At 67.8% G+C, this 19,133-nt stretch overlaps 2 protein-coding genes across 3 annotated transcripts; one reads left to right on the top strand and one right to left on the bottom strand.

Moving 5' to 3' along the window:
* Positions 1-1,403: 1,403 nt before the first annotated feature.
* ANO8 (anoctamin 8) lies at positions 1,404-12,048 on the bottom strand. The gene is made up of 17 exons (XM_037383529.1): positions 11,766-12,048; positions 8,953-9,063; positions 8,482-8,614; positions 8,268-8,406; positions 7,607-7,703; positions 7,005-7,121; positions 6,799-6,926; positions 6,397-6,558; positions 6,061-6,213; positions 5,841-5,967; positions 5,682-5,737; positions 5,526-5,600; positions 4,157-4,828; positions 3,872-4,063; positions 3,663-3,794; positions 3,229-3,339; positions 1,404-3,110 (listed from the first exon to the last, which is right to left on the bottom strand). The coding sequence occupies exons 1-17, from the start codon at positions 11,863-11,865 to the stop codon at positions 2,433-2,435; spliced, it is 3,183 nt and encodes a 1,060-aa protein (XP_037239426.1). The 5' UTR covers positions 11,866-12,048; the 3' UTR covers positions 1,404-2,432.
* A 3,088-nt stretch (positions 12,049-15,136) lies between these two features.
* On the top strand, positions 15,137-18,517 carry GTPBP3 (GTP binding protein 3, mitochondrial). 2 transcript variants are annotated; one of them, XM_037383566.1, is made up of 9 exons: positions 15,137-15,220; positions 15,738-15,973; positions 16,619-16,705; positions 16,808-17,010; positions 17,111-17,183; positions 17,271-17,414; positions 17,560-17,725; positions 17,835-18,113; positions 18,189-18,517. In XM_037383566.1, the coding sequence occupies exons 1-9, from the start codon at positions 15,183-15,185 to the stop codon at positions 18,418-18,420; spliced, it is 1,458 nt and encodes a 485-aa protein (XP_037239463.1). In that variant the 5' UTR covers positions 15,137-15,182; the 3' UTR covers positions 18,421-18,517. The 2 variants fall into 2 exon arrangements, with proteins under 2 accessions (XP_037239463.1, XP_037239462.1); XM_037383565.1 differs by having other exon boundaries at positions 16,619-17,010.
* The last annotated feature ends 616 nt before the right edge of the window (positions 18,518-19,133 follow it).

Consider the following 19,133-nt stretch of genomic DNA (forward strand, 5'->3'; position numbering starts at 1 on the left):
CCAGCAGTGGGGCAGGAATGGATGGTACCAGGACTGTTACTCTCAGGAGGGAAATGGGCCAAAAGAAACTCCCTTTAAGACCAGCGTGTGTTCAGGAATAGCGCATCAGAGCTGGCCCCGACCAGCCAAACCCAAGCAGAGAAATTAAATGAGATGGAGAAAGGGAGAGCGCTGCGTGCGTCGCCTGCAGTCCTGCCCCATCTCGGGGTGCGGGCAGGCTGGCGTGGGGCAATCTTTGGGCTCTACAGAGCCCCAAGGACCAGGCAGCAGGGTGCCAAGCCGAGGCAGGGATGTTTGGGGTCACCTAGTACCCCCCAGACAGGCTGGGGTCTTTTCTCCTGCTATCGCACAACGCGCTGCTGCTCCCGCCCTGGGGCATGGCTGCAGTGGTGCTGGGCTCACTGGGTTTCTGGGGACCCATGTGCCCCAGTTTCCCAACGCTCCCTTTTCCCTGGCCTTGCCCCAGAAACCTCTCCCACATCCTTGGCTCCTTGCGCTCAGGAGAGGGCAGGGCTGGCATGGGAGGGTGAGGAGGGGACCAGGAGCGTCGTATGCCCCAGGGAGGGGGCTCTGCCCGACCTCCGGGGCTGTCTGTGGGGAGCCAGCCCTGGCCCTGGGGACAGCAAAGCACAGGGCTGTACCCAGCTAACGTGGGGATCTCGCCCCCACTGGGAGCCCACCCTGGTGGGGATGGGGATGGTGCCCTTGGCCCCAGAGAGCATCTCCCTGCCTGTGCTGGACCATCGGCGGCACTTGGGCTTCCATGCTGCAGCGCAGGTGAGCGGAGCAGCAGGTAAAGCCTTCACCGCCTCCTGCCCTTATTGCTGTATAAAATGGCTTGATTCAAAGACCCCAAAAAAATGACATGACGTGTAGAAAGAGATGGTGGGGGGCAGAAAAACAACCTGACGTTTCCTACAGCCCAGGCCTTGGGGAGAGAGGGGTGGCAGACCCTGTGTGACCGCCTAGGCCTGGACCAGGCACAGTGATGGGGTGGCCGCCCAGGCGCCCCCCCGGCTCCCGGCAGCCCCCTGCCACCCCCCCACCCCCCCCCGTTTGCTTTGGAAATGGTTGGTGGCTGGTGGGCAGTGAGCAGAGGTGGTGGTCAGGAGCAGGAGGGAGCTGGCAGGGCTGGATGTCCCCAGCCATGTCAGCTGTGGGCACCGCGTTGGGGTGCCACCACCCCGTCCTGCCCCCTAAAGCAAAGCAGCACCGAGCAGAGCCACTGAAAAGCGAGGAGCAGCCTCCTCCCCACGCAGTCGGAGCAAGGACAGCGGCTGTTAAAGCACGACTAGACCCAGCGATGGCAAACCCTTTTTGCCCTGGCAGAAGCCAAGCTGCTCCCACCCCCCACCCCTCCCTTGTGGAGAGGTCACGTCCCCCCCCCCCCCCCCCAGCCCTGCTCCTTCTCCTGGGCTCCGGCATGACCTCCACGTGCGAGTGCCTTATTGCAAAATAATTCCACAAAATAAGAAAGTGGAGAGGGGAAGGGACCATCCCAGCTCGTGTTGCAGTCGCTGGGGCCGCTGCCCACACCTGGCCAGGCTCTGCTGACCGTGGCACTGGTGCCAGCTCTCGCCTCTGCTGCCTCAAGCCGTCGGATGAAGAAGGGGAGAGAGTCGCTCGCGTTGGGTTTTGTTTTGGTTTTAGTGCAAGAAATGCTGCCCATGCATGGGAATCCAGGTGGCTGGCGCTCGCTGCTCACCCCCCTCCCTCCCGGCCATCCGGGCTTCGGGCAGGAAAACGTCCCGGTGCTGGGAAGGAATCCACGCGGAGGCTGCCAGGAGCAGGACGGAGCAGGGCAAGGCGCCAGTGCTGGCGGGACACCGGGCGGTGGCTGCGCGGCGGGGACTGTAGGCACGGGTGAGTGGAGCTCCTCTCGCCGCCGCTCCCACGAGCACTGTGGTTGCATCGCTCCGCGATGGGAGACGTGGTGCTGAGTCTGGCGGGCTGGTCCTGGGGGATATGGCAGCACCACGCTCCCCTGTGTCTCCTTGGGCCGGACCATGGCATCTCCCTTTGCTGACTCCTTGGGGTGATGCTGGTGGCCGGGACCCCAGGCTCATGGCACAGAACCAGACCGGGGCATCTCCCACCGGTGAGCATGGGAAGAGCCGCAGGAGGGAAACCTCTTGGGATGCTCCATCCAAAGCTGCGGCCAGACCCTGCTGCTGCTCGCACCGATGGTGCTTCGCTCAGGTCCTTGGTGCAGGATGCGGCCGGACCCCCGCTGGGGCTGGGGTGGCAGCAGATCCCAGCAGAGGGGCTGGAGGGATGCAAGGGGACGCGGCAGAGGGGGATGGTGCAGAGCGAGGGGCCAGCGCTGGCACCAGCCCTGCGTTCCCTGCAGCAGGGGACAGCGAGGGGCGGCGAGGGGGGGACGATGTCCACGGCTGCCTGGAGGAGGGCATGGGCAGCCCCGGGAGGTCCGGTTAGAGTTTATAGCTCCCGCTCTCGTCCTCTGCCCGGCTATCTGGCTCCTCTCGGCTCCCCTCTTCCGGCACCCCGTTGAGATGGGACTTGCTGGGGACCAGCCGCTCACCCGTGTCTGCCGAGGGGCCGGGCCGGGGCTGGGGGGAGGCAGTGGCCACAGCACCGTTGCCCCCAGCCCCTTCGGACTTGCCGAAGTTGAAGAGCTTGCTGGGATTGAATGGCTTGGTGGGCGACTGGACCTTCTCGGTCCCTGCGTCCCGCTTAGTCTCAGGGGATTTCAGGAACTTGAAGCTGAGGAAGCCGGGGAGTTTGTTCTCGCTGCCAGTGGGTGACTGGGGGGACCTGGCAGTGGCTGTGCTGCTGGCCCCGGCCCCCCCGGAGAGGAACTTGCCCTGCAAAGGGATGATCTGCTTCAGCTTCATCACGTTGTTGGTGGCCAGGAGGGAGCTGGGTCGCTTGGGCTTGTCGGAGCCATGCGAGCTGCCCCCGGAGCCCTTCCCCTTGCTCTGGCTCTTTTCGTGGGCCGGGTCCTGCCCAGCAGCCTCGGGCTTGGCATCGTCGCGGCTGGACTCGCGTTCCTTGCGAGCCTGGTACTCAGCGTGCCGCTGCCGCTCCTCCTCCTCCCGCTTGCGCCGCTGCTGCTGCTGGAAGTGGTGCTGCGCCTGCCGCTCGTGCTTCTGTCAACGGGGAGCCTGTCAGCCCCAGGGACACCTTGGGGAGCCCACCGGCCCCGGGGACAGGGGGTCCCAACTGTGTGCTCGGCCCCAAGGAAGGTCCCATCCTGGCATCGCCTACCTTGAAGGCCTCGCGGCGCTGGTACTCCAGCTTGGCCATCTCCTCAGCTACCCAGGCAGGGATGTCGGGGATGGCCACTTGGATGATGTACTTCAGGAACAAGGCGAAATGCTGGAGGGGGCACATGGGTCCGGCTGAGCATCCCCACCCCGGCCACCACCCGTCCCAAAATGCACCCCACCAGGGATAGGGGACCAGAGAGACCCTGCAATAACAGCCTGGGGGACCCTGGCCCGTCGCATTGCTCGGCAGCACCCACCGCCTGCAGGGAGCTGCCTGGGGTTACAGCAGAGGGTTTAGGGCTGAGACCCCCATCCCTGGAAGGGAGGGTCTGCGGGAATCCTCGGCTGGCTGAGCCAAGATGACACCTTGTCACGCGCAGGGAGACCCTAGTGGAACAGCCAGCCACAGAGTGGGCGGCAGGTGCACCGTACCTCCAGCACCACCACGGAGATGATGGCTCCCTCGGGGCTGAGCCAGGGGAAGAGGCGCTGGAGCTGCCCGCACTGGGCGATCAGGTAGCAGTTGACTACAATAGCCAGGACGCCCATGGCCTCCATCACCTTCTGCAAGAGTCATGGTGCCAGGGATGAGACCCTGGCCAGCTGGGCCCCCCCGGGGCCCCCCGCCACCCCCAGCCCACCTGCCACTGCCCGATGCTCTCGACGCGCTGGCCGAAGGGCCGCTGGAGCCCCGTGCACAGCTTGAAGGCGTCGCTCCGGATCTCAATGATGTTGTTCACTAGGGCGCACATGGCAGCCAGGGGGAAGGCAGAGGAGAAGAGCACCACGTAGCCAAACTGGATGAACATCTCCTGGTAGTCCTGGAAGGTGTCCTGGCAAGGAGGAGGTGGAGGAAGAGCGCACTGCAATGGGGCTGTGGGGGTACACTGCACCCCACTGTCCCTGTGCCCTCCCGGACCACTCACCTCATACTTCTTCATGCAGCTCTCCACCTCTGCCTGTGTCAGCTGCGTGGAGTAGTCTTCCTCTGGTGGGTCGATCCACGACGCCCGGTTGCGCTTCCGCCCTTCCTCCTCTCCCTCCTCCTCCTCCCGACTCTCAGCCCCCCGCCTCCTCCGGCCAGCCCGTGGGACCACTGCCGGCTCTGCCGCCTTGACCGGGCTGCCAGGGGGACCTTCGGCCTCATCCTCATCCTCACAGAGCTCGAAGACAGACGCAGGGTCCATGCCCTTCTCCACCATGGTGGGGCTGCCCTCCTCCAGGAAGCTCTCATCCTCGGGGCCGCCGGGCTCCCCACCGCGCCGCTCTGCCTTCTCGATGAAGCTCACCTTCTTCAGCTTCAACCCGCAATCCAGGGCGCTCTCCTCCTCCGAGTCCGACTCACGCCGCTCTTCCTCCTCCTCCTCTTCCTCCGGCACCCCACAGCCCCCGTTCAGACACTTCTTCTCCCCCCGAGACCCCTCAGGGGGGGCTGGGGGGCGGCAGCGGGGGGTGAGCAGGCAGAGGACAGTGTGGGCGAGCTGGCGAAGGCTGCGGAGGCTGAGGTCCCCCCGGCGCAGCCGGCGGTACAGGTGGGGCTGTGACACCTCCCTGACGTTCTGCAGGAACTGGCGGGTGATGAGCAGTGTGGCCAGCATCTGCACGGGGACATGGGGCACACGCTGTCACCTGGGGAGGGAGGACAGCACCCAGGGCAGGGTGCATGTGTCCCTGCACCCCCATCGCCTGCCCCTGCGGGGTCCCTGCTCCTCCCCGAGGCCATGCTGGCGGAGTGGGACACCCAAGCCCTGTCCCCCCCCTCCTGTGACCCCCCGCCCTGTCGGTGACAATGGATGGGATGGGACCTCAGCGGTGCTGGGGTCATGCGTGCCACTGCCAGCCAGAGCAGAGCTGGGGACACCTGTGTCCCTCCCGGGGGCAGTGGGGGTCCCGAGGTGGGGGGTCCCTCCCCGCTCCTACTTTGGATACTCCCAGTCTCCAGCAAAAGCCCAGGAGGCCCTTAAAGAAGATGAGAGAGAGGTGGAGGTGGAGGAGGATGAAGGGAAGGAGAGCCTCTCTGAGCTGACGCATGAGGCTTTGGGAGAGAGAGAAGATGAGCAGGAGCTGTGGAAGGGACAGAAGAACAGACAGACAGAGAGAGACCGTGAGCAGGAGCAGGAGCTGGGGACCTGGCGCAGCCTCCGGCCAGGAGCACAGGGACATGTGGGGACACCGGCCCCCCGGGAGGGCGTGGGGGTGGTGGTGGCAGGGGTGGCTCGAGGACATCCGTCTGTCCGTCCAGGTGACGCCAGGGGGGCTCAGGCTGGCCCCGCCGCCCCTGGGCATGGCCCTTACCTCCTTCAGCCGCTCCATGTCTTTGAGGTAGAAACCGATGTAGAAAAGACTCAGGTATGAATTTACAAACTGAAACTGGGGGGGAGGGGGGGGTGAGCACAGGGCAGCTGCCGGGACCCCCCCCGGTCCCTCTGCCCCTCCCCCAGTCCCCCTCACCAGGACGATTTTGATGATGAGGTGTTTCTCGTAGGCACTCTGCAGGCGGTAGTTCTCTGCAAAGCAGAGGAAGGGGTGTCAGCGTGGGGCTCAGGGAGGGGTCCCAGCACCCAGCACCCAACCCTGCCAGAAGCACCCCCGGGTGCTGCCCCCACGCACCCATGTCGTTCAGCCAGTATGCAATCTTCTTGTAAACCTCGTCGCAGGCAGTGACGATGACAGCCAGGATGATTTTGGGGAGGAAACGGATGATCCGGGGCAGCTCCTGGATGCTCAGCACAAACTCCTGCAGGGGTGAGGAGGGGGGCAGGGTCAGGGTCAGGGTCAGGGTCAGCACAGAGGGGGCTGGCAGCCCAGAGTGGGCAGGATGAGGACCCACCTGGAGCTGGAAGCAGCCCAGCATGAGGAGGAAGACGAAGGAGAGGCAGGTGAGGCAGACGGGGAGGCTGACTAGGCACTGGAAGAGCAGGCGCTTCCATGGTGGGTAGTAAAACTCCTCTGCGCTGGTCACGGGGCTGATTCTCTTAATGCCCTAATGGGGGGGGTACAGCAGTGTGTGACCCTCCTTGCGGTGAGGAGCCCCTCTGTGACCCCAGTTCTGGTGGGACCCAGCACAGACCCCCTTGGATGGCTTGTCAGGGTCAGCAGGGCTCAGCCAGACCCCAGCCCCAAGGACACCCCCCAGGCATGGGAACTGCACCTCCCCAGGGCTCACCCTGAACTGGGGCCGGGGCTCCTCGATGGACTCGGCCGGGGTGTCCAGTGTCCCCCACTTGTAGGCGAACTCGGCCCCACGGCGCTTCCACTCCTCGAGGAAGAGGGTGGCCCAGATGACGTTGAAGATGGCAAAGACCACACAGCAGATGTCCTGGCTGGTCTGTGGGACGGGTGGCACCAACTGCACCAGGGTCGGTCCCCTCCTGTCCCCAACACCCCCCCAAAGCCCTCGGAAGCCACATGGTGCTGCCCCAGCCCCACCACTGTGGGCTCAGGAGCCTCCCAGCTCAGCAGCCATTGCAGCATTAAAGCATCATAGGGAACGCCCAGAGCAAGGAGGGATGGAAACCCCTCCACAACCCCCACACAGGGATGTACCCCGTTTCCTGACCCTCCTCACCTGGTCACTCTCAGTGAAGGTGTAGAGGATGGAGCCAAAGACAGCGGGGTACACCATGGCCGAGGTGTAAAAGCCCAGCCAGGCGAAGTACATGGCGATTTTCACCCCGAAGTAGTCACAGATCTCATCTGGAGGGGCCAAGCAGGGTGTGAGCAGGGCTGGGACCTCCAGACCTCCCCCCCCATGCCACCCCCTCGATACCTTACCGAGTGGCTGAGCCTCGCAGACTGCCTGCACCCAGGACTTCATGAGCCGCTTGAGGATCCTCTGCTCGTGCAGCGGGAAGACCTGCTGGATGACGCCGCGGGCTGCCAGCTCTGGGACTGCACCGCGGGACACGGGCTGAGGGATGGGCTGGGGGGACACCAGCAGCCCGCCCCAGCCCCCCACGTGTGTCCCCGGATGACCCTGACGCAGACGGCTTTGGGCAAGCACAACAGGGGGGATGGTTTTGGGGTGACCGTGGCACACCGGGCCTCTGTGCCCAGCCACAGCACAGCCACTGCCCACCCACCACCCTTGTCCGGCGCACAGCCCCGGGGATGGGGACACGTGGTGACAGGGGACCTTTGCTGGGCTTGTGTCCTCCGGGGCTACCATGGCACAGCTCGGGCAGGGGGCGAGAGGCAGTGGGGTGGCAGTGCCGTGCCGTGCTGTGGTGTGCCGTGCTGTCCCATGGTGTGCTGTGCCGTGGTGTGCCGTGCCGTGGTGTGCTGTGTGATGCCACGGTGTGCTGTGCCGTGCCGCGGTGTGCCATGCTGTGCCGCAGTGTGCTGTCCCGCGGTGTGCCGTGCCGTGCCGTACTCACTGATGGGCTGCCCCTCGAGGAAGTGGATGTTGTGCAGCGACTCGCCCTGCTTGGCACGCAGGTTCTCCAGCCAGTACCTGATGATGTTTTGCCGTTCCTGCAGCACCGCAGTGGGGTTGAGCCCCGGGCAATGGTCCCACTGCCCAGCTCCCGACCCCTCTCCTGCCACACCCGCAGCCCCAGCCCCTGTCCCCTCCCCACACCCGCCTTGTACGCGGCGTGGGGCATGGCTGGATCAGTCTGCAGTGGGGCTGGGGCTCCCTGATCCCCTTCTTCACCTGGGGAGGGGGACAGGACCTGTCTTTTCTGCCCCATGTCCCTGCATCCCTACATCCCTGCATCCCTACATCCCTGCATCCCTACATCCCTGCACCTGCACATCCCTGCCCCATGTCCCTGCATCCCTGCCCTGTATGCCTACATCCCGACATCCCTGCATCCCCGCATTCCCACACCCGCGCATCCCTGCATCCCCACATCCCTGTATGCCCACATCCCTGCCCCATGTCCTCACATCTCTGCCCTGCATCCCCACATCCCTGCATCTGCACATCCCTGCATCCCCGCATCCCTGCATCCCCGCATCCCCACATCCCTGCATCCCCGCATCCCCACATCCCTGCATCCCCGCATCCCTGCCTCACGTCCCTCTGCATCCCACCTGAGAGGTGAAGAAGTAAAGCTCATTCTCGATGTTCTCATAGATGTAATCCTCCTCGCAGGAGAAGCTCCGCATGCCTCCGCCAAACTCAGCTTTCACTGGCTTTCGCAGCCCTATCTCGTCAGCCCCACGCAGCAAACTGCAGGGAGATGGGACGCAGCTGGGGACATGGCGGGTGACACAGTGGGGACTGAGGATGTGGCTGGGACCCTACCTCTCGTAGGTGGCGGTGACAAAGAAGGCGTAGACATGGGTGTGCTTGTGGTGCCGGACCTGGACGATGAGCTCGGGGATGCCGAGGCGGATGTGGTTCAGGAGCCAGAGCAGCGTGTGATCGTCAGTGGTGTCTGGATGGTGATGGTCAGCATGGTCCACGTCCCCCAGCGCAGCCCATCCTGGTGCTCACACGTTCCCATGTCCCCTGTCCCTCCCCACGTCCCCCATCCCCCATCCCTCCCCACATCCCCTATACCTCCCCGAATCCCCCATTCCTCCCTACATCCCCCATTCCTTCCCTTCCTATGTCCCCCACCCGTTTTCACATCCCCCATCCCTCCCCATGTCCCCAATCCCTCCCCATGTCCCAAATCCCTCCCCACATCCTCCATCCCCACTGCAGCTCTGTGCCACCATCCAGCCGCTCCACACCGGCACCATCAGCCCCTGCCCCCGGGCATCTCCCTACCCGGGAAGGTCATGAGCACGTCGCAGTTCTCTGTGGGTACCGTCTTCATCCAGGCCTTGTGGGACATGATGTAGCGCCCGGCTTGGAGCAGCCGCTTCCCGAAGAGCTTATCTGCCAGAGGGAGGCAGGGGGTGAGCAGCCACGGGACCGCGTGGGGCAGCCCCCACCCACAGCCCTGGGAACCAGACCCCCAAGCACCGACTCAGCTGTCAGCGCATGGGATGGGTGCGGGTACATGTCCCCAGCGGTGGCCACTGCCAGGTCACGGCCCCACTCCCTCGTGGTGAGGGTGACGCTGGCCCTGGCTCAGGTTTCTCCTCCAGCAGCTCAGGGTGCCCAAAAAGGCCCCGACAGCTGCCGGGGAGGAGCTGGCGATGTGTCCTGGCACCCCTGAGGTGCCAGCTGCCGCGGGGAGCCCCGGGGTGCCCCCCTGCAACCCCCCAGCTGCTCACCTCTGCCCGAAGCCCCTCGGCAGGGCCAGGATCTTGCAGGGCTGCGGCTACGGGAGATGGGAAACCGCAGGAAAAATGGGGAGAGTGAAAAAGCAGCCGGTCTCCATGGAAACCCAGGGAGGCCCCGCGCCGCCGTGATGAGAGGTGGGATGGGGACAGTCCCCAGGGTCCCCTTGTCGCCCCCCGGCAGGGGCCAGTGCAGGGACATGGCCCCTGTCTGCTGCGAGGTGCCCACACCGTGGGGACAGGCTGTCCCCATGCCCAGCGTCCCCATCGCACCTCCTGGGGCTGACAGGGACCAGGTGCATCCCAAAACGCTGCCTGGAGCTGGCAGGGACGACAGGATGAGGCTCCTCGGTGGTGCTGGAGTGGGTGCCTGCCACAGCACCTCGTGTCGTCCAGCCCCACGCTGGCAGTGTGCCCAGCTACCTCCCTGCCTCAGTTTCCCCTCCGGAGCCAGGGTGGCAGAGCCAGGACTGTCTGGGCTGACCGATGCCGGGGGGGGGGGATGTCATGATGCCCGGGGATGTCATGGCCTCTCCAGCTGCCCCAGGGCTGGGAAGGTCCCTGGGTTCCGGAAACTCCGCTCACCCCAGGACCGGCTGGCCCCGAAAAACAGGAAATGCCAAACCTGCTCCGGTAGCTCATCCCAGGGAATGCACCCCAAGTCTAGTCCCCCCAGACCCCCCTGGGCTGGGGGCAGCACAGCAGGGTCCCACCACCTGGGCTGAGACCCAACAAACTCATCGCCTGAGCCGCTGCCAGGAAAGGGCCACGGCGCCCAGCTCTGAAAGGCCACCCTGTCCTGGCACCGTGGGCGAAGGCCAGGGACAGTGCCAGGCTGCCAGCCAGCCACCCCCAGAGCGGGCCCGATCCTGCACCCCACGACACAGCTTGCACCGCAGGCCCAGGCTGCCAGGGTGCTGGGGCAGGGGCACGGTGCTGGTGGCGGTGGCTCGGCCGCGCTCGCTGGGCAGCTCGCCGATGCCGGCAGGGTGATCTCACCCATCCTGAATTATTTACACCACGCCGGGAGTGGTGTAACCCGGCCGGCAGCGCAGGTGGCACAGTGGGGGCACCGTGGGGGCTCGGCCGGGCAGCGGCGGAGGCAGCCAGCAGCACCTGCACACGCGTGTGCACCCGCGTGCAAAGCACAGTGATGCCGGGGTGGGTGTCCACCCTAAGGCGCCCACGCCAAGGCCTCGGCTCTGGGTGCTGGAGGGTCCTTCCCTGCCCAAGGTCATGGGAAAAGAGGTGGCCAAGCTGCAGGGGGGTCCCCAGTGCTGCTCTGCCCCCCGCCCTGGCTGGGCATGGGGGGGGCAAACCCTGCCTTTGCCCCGCTGCAGCCGCGGGGTCCTCCTGGCCCCACTGCCAGCGAGAGCGGCCCCCAGCCCCCTCAGCCCCCGGTGCCAGCACCAAACTGGCACGAGGGGTCCACCGGCAGGGCGCGGGGATGGAGCCCCGCAGAATCCCAGCCCACCCCCAGACCTGTGCCCCCCATCATGCCCCACGGCCCCCCGCTCCCCCGTCACGCCGGGGCCGTGCCGCTCACCTTGGCTCACCAGGATAAGGTCATGGGAGCTGCAGCGTGCGGGGACGGGCACGGCACTGCCCCGCTGTCGAGCGGAGCCCGCGGAGGGAGGCATCTGGGGGGGCGGCGATGCCGCCTGCCACGGGCGGCCGTGTCCCGGGGGGGCACAAAGTGGGTCACCCACCCGCGGGCGGGAGTCCCGCTCGGTGGCACGCGGGCAGTGGGCCCTGCCAGCACCGCCTGACCCGGTGGACCCCAGCCCGGCCGTGGGGATGTCACCTGCCCCCCGGGGCCACATGGAGGGGGGGGAGACCCCAACCCCCAGCCTGGGGACCCTGACTCAAACCCCCTGTACTGCACCTGCTGCCAATCTCTGTCCTGGGGGACACAGAGCTGGTCGGAGGTGGGCATGGGCCTGTCTCAGGGGGGCAAATGGACCTTCCCGGGGGAGCTACACGGTCCCGAGGTGACACGGGGGGTGCATGGACCCGGTGCTGGGGGGGGGCACTGGTTCGACTCTGGGGAAACAGACCTGTGCGTGGACCCCATTCCGGGGGGTCACGGACCAGTGGTGGGGTGGGGAGGGACACGCACATCCCTGGTCCCCGGAGAACCACAGCACCCCCCAGTCCCCCTCCAGGGATGGAACGCCGGGGGGGGGGCACGGAGCTGTCCCGGAGGGAGCACGGAGGGTGCTCAGAGCCCACTCCCCCCCCATCCCCGGGGAGCCGCATCCCGGACGGGCCCCGCCGACATCCGCATCGAGCCGCAGGGAGCTGCCCCCCGGCCCGCAGCCGCCCCCCCCGCCTCGCCGCCCGGTGCCACCTTACCCAGGACGCCGGCGGGGGCCGCCGGTTCCGTGCGCTCCTCCCCGGCCGCGGCCCGCCGGGGCCGGTCGCCGTCCTGCGCTGCCAGCGGCGGCTCGGGCATGGCGCGGGGCTCGGCGGCGGCTGGGCGGCGGGGGCCGGTGCATGGGGCCGCTGCCGCCGCTGCCGCCCGAGCCGCCGCCGCCGCCGCCGGGCGGGAGGAGGGACAAAGGCGGCGGAGCGGGGCGCCGCGCTCCCGGCCCCTTTAATTGTCTGGCGGGGCCGCCGCCGCCCAGCGCCCGCCGCACCGGCCACGCGTGTCCGGCCGCGCCCCGTGGGGTGGTCCTGGGGGAGCGGGGCGGGGGCTCAGCCCCCCGCGGGGGGGCGCGGAGTGTATTCCCCCCGCTGCGTGACCCCCGCAACACCCCAGCTGCGTATCCCCAGCATCCCCCTCCCCGGCTGCGTGTCCCAGCAGTCACCCCGCTGCGTGTCCCCCACAGCACCTGTCCCCAGCAAAACCCCAGCTGCGTGTCCCCAGTATCCCCCCCGCGACTGCGTGTCCCCAGCATCCCACTATGCCCACCCCTCCTCGGCGCTGCCCCAAGTCCCCAGCATCCCCCTCCCCCCCGACTGTATGCCCCCAGCATCTCCCCCCCACCGCCTGCGTGTCCCCAACACCCCCCCACCGCCTGCATGTCCCCAGCATCCCCCCCTGCTGCGTGACCCCATCAACACCCCAGCTGCATGTCCTCAGCCAGCATTCCCCTGCCTGCGTGTCCCCAGCGTCCCCCCTCCCCGGCTGCGTGTCCCCAGCATCCCACCCCGGTTGCAGTGTCCCCACCAGCCCCCCGCCCGATGTCCCCAGCACCCCCCACTCGGGATTGTCCCACGTCCGCAGTGCCCCCACCCCCGGGACTGTCCCCTGAATCTCCAAACCCCCTGTACCCTGCCTGCTCCCCCCACACCTCCCCGGGGTTGCCCCATGTTTCAGCATCCCCCACCCCGGGCTGCCCCTGCATCCCCAACCCCCTCCTACCCTGCCTGCCCCCAGGGTGCCCCCCATCCCCCCTGCCCCCGTGCCCCCCCCATCCCCCCCCCCCCGGCCCCGGCATGGCACCCAGCCCTGCGGGTCAGGCTGTTCCCTGGAGTGCCTGGGCAGGGGGGGACACCGGTAACCCGACCGGGGCTGCACGCTGCCGCCCTGACCTTTTGGGAGCCCTCCTCTGCTACCCACTTCACAGCCCTCCTCGGGGTGGGGGGGCCCCTTCAGCCCCATGGGTCCTGGGGCCCAGCACAGCCTGGCCAGGGCCCCCTGTGAGCCCCCTCGGCAGTGTGGGCATTGGAGTGGGGGGCACCCCTGTGCCAGGTCCCGCTTGCCCCCCCCTCCCTTCCCCACACAGGCCCGCGGCTATTTTGGGGCAGGGGCTGGGTGCCAGCACTGACGAAGGGTGCCACAAGGAGCTGTCCCCAGTTGGAGGGGGGGGGACACAGGCTGGCACATCTCCCAGGACAGGCCACTGGCCACTGTCCCTGCCTTGGCTGGGCACGGGTGCTCCCCCGCTACCCCTGCCCAGGGGGTCTGGCAGAGCCCAAATCCGCCCTAGATCCTCCTGGGACCCCCATGGGCCAGGGCCAGCTGCTTGGTGGGCTGGAGAAGGCTGAGCTGCTCAGAGCTGGGGGGAAAGGGGGGGCCCATAGAGCTGCACCCCAGGGTGGGGAGAAGGTCCGGGCTGCACTGGTCACCCAGGGTCTGCGCTGGGGCCTTGCAGGTGTGTGCAGGGCAGCATGCACCCGAGGACCCCAGAGCCCCCCAGGAGACACCCCCACTAGCCCCAGAGCTGGGGCCACTCCCTGGTGATGCTCTGTGGCCGCTCTGAGCTCCTGGACCTTGTCCCGTGCCCACAGAGCATGGGGGTCTCGGGGGCTTTGGGGGTGTCCACAGGGATTCAGCAGAGGAGGTGGCAGTGAGTGTCCAGCATCCTGGGGATTCCAACATCCCTGCCTGCACCCCTGCCTGTATCCCTGCCAGCATCCCAGCCATGCTGCTGTTGGCTCCTCCCTGCTCCAGCGCCTTTGTCTACATGGCTGTCGTGCCCCCCCCCCCGCCCCATCCCCGTCCCTGTCCTCGTTGTCCCCCCACTGCAGTGCCCACAGCCCTCCCCAGACCCCAGCTACCACCAAACCACCAACAACTGAGTCAAAATTTTGGGGACTGTCGTGGGGGGGGTGGTGAAGACCCCCAGAGCAGGGGGGGGGCCCTTGGTCCTGGCTGCTGGTACCCCAAGCCCTGTGTACCGGCTGGCCTGCCTCCACCCCCCCACCCCCAGTCCATGAGCCCTGAGCAGGAGGGGAGGGGGACAGGGATAAGGTCCCCCAGGCCTGGGCGAGGGGGGACAACGGGGAGTGGGGAGTGGGATGCGGGATGGGGGGAAGGAAGCCTGGCGGTGCTTGGGGAAAATTTCTATGGTTCACTGAGCGGCAGGGCCGCGGGCGGCTGCGGGCTCTCCCCAGGTGCACGTGGCAGGGGGGCAGCTGGTGGGACCCCCCACCCCGCAGCCCAGGGGTAAGCCCCAGGCACCATGGTGGGGGTGATACCCCCGGGATGTGGTGGGGGTTCTCTGGAGGAAAAGCGGCTCCAGTTTCATTGGGTGAGGAGCTGGGGGTCAGCCACCGTGGGGTGTGGGGTGCTCAGTGCAGGGCCCCCGCCAGGGGGGCAGGGGTCCTCAAAAAGCTCAAGTGCTGCTGGAGAGCCCGTGCCAGAGTGGGGGCAAGAGGGCAAGGGGACCCCTACCCCCGAGGGGCGGGGACAGCGTCGGGTGCAGAGGGGACGGTGGGAAAGGAACTGAGTAAGGGTGGGCTCTGCTGGGGGACACACGCAGGTGCTGCACCCCTCCTCCGGACACGGGACCCCCAACAGCTCGGGGTCCTACGGCACTGGGGCGGGGGGGTGGGAGGGGCATTTTTAGGGTGCAGCCGGGGGTCGTGGGTATCCGGCTCCCGCCGGGCCCCGCACTCGCAGGGCGGCCCCGCAATACCTTGGGGACCCCCGGGGTGTGTGTGGGGGTTACTGCAACCCAGCACCCTGCGGGGGCAGCACTCGGGGGGCGAGGGGCGTGCAGCGCCTGGGAGGGTCCGGGGCGGGGGGCTGCAGTCTGGCAGCCCTGTCCGGCCGGCGCGGGCAGGCAGGAGCCTAAGGGGGGGGGGGAGGGGGCGGGCAGGGACCCCTGCGGGGCCGGACAGCCCCTCGCCGGGCGGAAGCGATCGACTGCCCAGCTGCAGGCGGTGCGGAGTCATTGCTGGCACGCTGACCAATCAGAAACGGGGCCGCAGGGGTGAAGCCCGCCCCTCTCTGCACGATGGCCAATCAGCGGGAGCAGGTGGGCGGGGCTAGGCGCTGCGCTGAGGCCGCCGCGGGGTGGGGGCGGCGTGCGCCGGGGGCTCATGGCGTTGCGCAGGGCGCTGGGCGCCGCGGGGCGCAGGTGAGGGCACCCCGGGGTGGGGGTTCTCCGGGGTGGTGGCACCCTGGGGACGGGGTGCAGGGGAAGGGGTGCGCACAGGGGTGAGCACGGCGGAGGCTGCACCTTCAGGATGGGGCGGCGGGAGAGGGGGGCACCCCTGCACTCTGCCTGCTTGGCAGGTTGCAGGGGAATGGGTGCAACCTTGGGGGGGGGGGGGGGATGGAGAAAGAAGAGCTGCACCCCTTGCTCTTGGGGGAAGGCACAGGGAGGGGGCTGCACCCCCGTGGGATGTGTGTCTGTGGGGTGCACGGGGAGGCGTCCCGGGGGGTGAACGGGGGGGACTTAGAAAATCTGTCCTCATGCCTTAAGCAGTGCTACTGCCGGAGCAGGGCAGAGATGCTATTAGCAGCCTCTCAGCCCCATGGCGGGGGGGGGGGATGGTGCGGATAGGGACCCCCCCCCTCCATGGGGTGCGGATAGGGATCCCCCCCTCCATGGGGTGCGGATAGGGACCCCTGCTCCATGCCCCCCATTGCAGGTGGGCGCGGCGCCTCTGCTCCGCGGCGGGGGGGGACACCATCTTCGCCGTGTCGTCGGGGCAGGGCCGGTGCGCGGTGGCCGTGATCCGCACCAGCGGCCCGGGCAGCTGCGGGGCCCTGCGCTGCCTCACCGGGCGGCGGGAGCCACCCCCGCCCCGCCTGCTGGCCCTGCGCCGCATCCGCGACCCCGCCACCGCCGAGACCCTTGACCGCGGCCTCGTCGTCTGGTTCCCAGGTGGGGGTCGGGGGGCGTCCCGGTGGGCGGTGCAGGGAGGTCCCAGTGCGCGTGGTGCTAGGGAGGGTCCCGGTGATGGGGGGGTTCCCGGTGGGCGGTGCTTGGGGATTTCCCGGTGTTTCCCGGTGCGTGTTGTGCCGGGGATCCTGGTGCCCGGTGCTGGGTGTCTTGGCGCCTTGTGCTGGGGGTCCTGGTAGGGCATCCTGGTGAGTGGTGGTGGGGATCCTTGGTGGTGGGTCTCAGTGGCCAGTGGTGGGTCTTGGTGGATGGTGGTGGGGATCCTGGTGCATGGTGGTGGGTTTCGGTGCCTGGTGGGGGTCTCAGTACCCAGCGGGGGTCTTGGTGCCCGGCACAGGCAGGGCTGAGCCCCTCTTGGCTTCCCTGGCACCGTGTAGTGGGCTCAGCATGGATGCCCATGGGGATGCTCCTGATTCAACTCTGGTCCCTTTGCACCGCTCCTGTATAGCTGCAGTACAGCTGCTAGTGTGTGTGGGTCTCTTCTGAGTCCCCCAAAATCCCTGGGGGGTCGAAGCACGCGTGCTGCCACAGGAGGGGAAGGGATGGGGTGTGCCGGATGCGGCTGGGGGTGAGCTTCCAGTGGTGGGCTCAGCCAGCACCCATCCAAGCAATGTCCCGGCTCTGCAGGTCCCCACAGCTTCACCGGGGAGGACTGTGCCGAGCTGCACGTGCACGGGGGGCCGGCGGTGGTGAGCGGGGTGCTGCGGGCACTGGGTGAGGCTCCCTCCTCCTCCCCTCCCCTCTGGTCCTGCCCCTCAGGGTGCTGCTGGAGGGTGCCCCCTGCTTGGGGAGGGGGGCTCACTGTGGGGCTGGCAGGGCGCTTGCCTGGGCTGCGTCCCGCCGAGCCAGGGGAGTTCACGCGCCGAGCCTTCCGCCGTGGGAAGCTGGACCTGACGGCGGTCGAGGGGCTGGGGGACCTGATCCGGGCGGAGACAGAGGCGCAGCGGCGGCAGGCACTGCGGCAGATGGAGGGTGAGCTGGGCCGGCTCTACCAGCGCTGGAGCGAGACCCTCACCCAGGTACGGATGGCAGTTGGCTGCCTGGAGTCCTCTGCTGGTGCATGGTGGCTTGGGGACATGATGCTGGGCTGTTCTTCCTGACCCTCCCATCCCACTCCAGGCTCTCGCCCACCTTGAAGCCTACATTGACTTCAGCGAGGATGACAATGTGGAGGAAGAGGTCTTGTCCCAAGGTGAGGGCTGATGGGGTGGGGGGAGGTGCTGAGACACCCTGTCCCTGCTGTCCCTCCCCACCATGTCCCCCTGTTCTGTCCCCACAGTGGATGCCACCGTGCGGGCGCTGGAGCAGGAGATCGGTGCCCACCTGCAGGACGGGCGGCGTGGAGAGCTGCTCCGCGGGGGGGTCCACACTGTCATTGCCGGCCCCCCCAACGTGGGCAAGAGCAGCCTGCTCAACCTGCTGTGTGAGCGGGGCGCGGGGGGCTGCTGGCAGCCTGGACGAGGCTCCCCTTCCCTGAGGACAGCAGCCCACCGTCCGTCCCCGATGCCCAGAGGGCAGGGGGTCCCTGGCACTGTCCCCTGAGCCCTGTCATGTCACACACACCGCAGGCCAGCGTCCAGCAGCCATCGTGTCGCCGGTGGCAGGGACGACGCGGGACGTGGTGGAGGTGGCCCTGAACGTTGGTGGTTACCCACTGGTGCTGAGCGACACGGCCGGGCTCCGTGATGCTACCGACCCTGTCGAGCAGGAAGGGGTCAGCCGTGCACGGGACCGGTGAGGCTGGGGGGTGGCCAGTCTGGGGGTACCCCCTGCTGCAGGGGCTGGGATGGCTGGGAGGTGGCAGATGTAGCCCCTTGCCCTACGCTGTTGCCCCCTTCCCCAGGCTGCAGCAAGCAGACCTGGTGCTGGCCGTGCTGGATGCCACGGCGGTGCCCACCGAGCCGGCCGCCTTGGGGGCTGCCCTGGGGTCCCTGCTGCCCCCCACCTCCACTCCCTGCATCCTGGTGCTCAACAAGGCTGACCTGCTACGGGGGGGCCAGGGGGCCCTGCATGACGCCTGTACCCGGGGGGACACCTTGCCCCCCACCATCCTCTTCTCCTGCAAGACGGGCGAGGGGCTCGATCACCTCCTGGAGCTGCTGGCACGGCAGCTGGCACAGCTGTGAGTATAGGGGGGAACGCCGGCCACCCTGTCCTGGCCGGGGGGGTGCTGCAGGCTGGTTTCTTGCCCCCCCAGGTGCGGGGACCCCCTGGCAGGCTCGCCCAGCCTGACGCAGAGCCGGCACAGCCTCCACCTGGGTGACTGCGTGGCAGCACTGGTGCGGTATGGCCGGGAGCGCCGGTGGGACCTGGGGCTGGCGGCCGAGCAGCTGCGGTTGGCACGGCGGCATCTGGGTCGCATCACCGGCCACGTGGGTGCCGAGGACGTCCTCGACATCATCTTCAGGGACTTTTGTGTTGGCAAGTGAGGGGGGCAGCGGGGGTCCCCCCGACTGCCAGTGTTGAGGACCGTGGGCAGGGGAGCTCTTGGCTCCATGCTGGTATTAAACCGTGGTGCCTTTGGCAGCTCTGGTGTCGTTCCCCTTCCCTGGTCCCCAGTGCCGTGGGGCTTGGTGTCCCTGTGCTGGGCTGTAGTGTTTTCCTAGCCGGAGGGATCGTGACCTGAGCCCCAGACATGGAAAAAAACACTGGGAGCGGCCCTGTTTCCTGGCCAGGAGGACAAACAAGGAGCTGGAGCAACTGGAAGGGAAAAGTCACCCTGACCTCCCCCTGGGGCATCCCCCTCCACACCGTGGAGTGGGGGATGCGGGGCTCAGCGTGTTGGCGGGACTTATCCTTGCACCCACAGCCGTAGAGATGCAGCGCTGGGTACTTGGGACCCCTAGGGTCCCCAGCTTGGGGAGCTGTGGGATCCCCCCAGCGCTTGCACTCAGCACCGAAGATGGGGGTTTCCCAGGGACTTTGCTCTCCCCCCTGCCCCATCTGGGGCTCCCAGGCTGCAGATGTGCCTGGTGGTCCAAGATTCTTTATAGTGAAGCTCCAGGAAATCCTCTGGCACCGAGCAGATCCCCCTGGTCCCCCAGCCAGGCTGTGCAGGGGCAGCTAGGACAGCGGGGAGCCCCTCTGTCACCCCGATCCCACCCTGCCACCGTGCTCTTCCAAGGGCTGGGCAGGGATGGGG

The sequence above is a fragment of the Falco rusticolus genome, chromosome 4, assembly GCF_015220075.1.
Source record: "Falco rusticolus isolate bFalRus1 chromosome 4, bFalRus1.pri, whole genome shotgun sequence".
Classification (NCBI taxonomy): domain Eukaryota; kingdom Metazoa; phylum Chordata; class Aves; order Falconiformes; family Falconidae; genus Falco; species Falco rusticolus.

What these genes read in the sequence shown, in the direction of transcription:
- ANO8 (XM_037383529.1), bottom strand. Translation starts at nt 11,865, where the DNA reads ATGCCCGAGCCGCCGCTGGCAGCGCAGGACGGCGACCGGCCCCGGCGG. An exon ending in CCTCGAGGGGCAGCCCATCA is followed by an intron (nt 7,122 to 7,606) that starts GTGAGTACGGCA and finishes CCCGCGGTGCAG; the next exon opens with TCCCAGAGCTGGCAGCCCGC. An exon ending in TGGGCTGCTTCCAGCTCCAG is followed by an intron (nt 5,968 to 6,060) that starts GTGGGTCCTCAT and finishes TCACCCCTGCAG; the next exon opens with GAGTTTGTGCTGAGCATCCA.
- GTPBP3 (XM_037383565.1), top strand. Translation starts at nt 15,183, where the DNA reads ATGGCGTTGCGCAGGGCGCTGGGCGCCGCGGGGCGCAG. An exon ending in CTGGGCGCCGCGGGGCGCAG is followed by an intron (nt 15,221 to 15,737) that starts GTGAGGGCACCC and finishes CCCCCATTGCAG; the next exon opens with GTGGGCGCGGCGCCTCTGCT. An exon ending in GTCAGCCGTGCACGGGACCG is followed by an intron (nt 17,726 to 17,834) that starts GTGAGGCTGGGG and finishes CCCCTTCCCCAG; the next exon opens with GCTGCAGCAAGCAGACCTGG.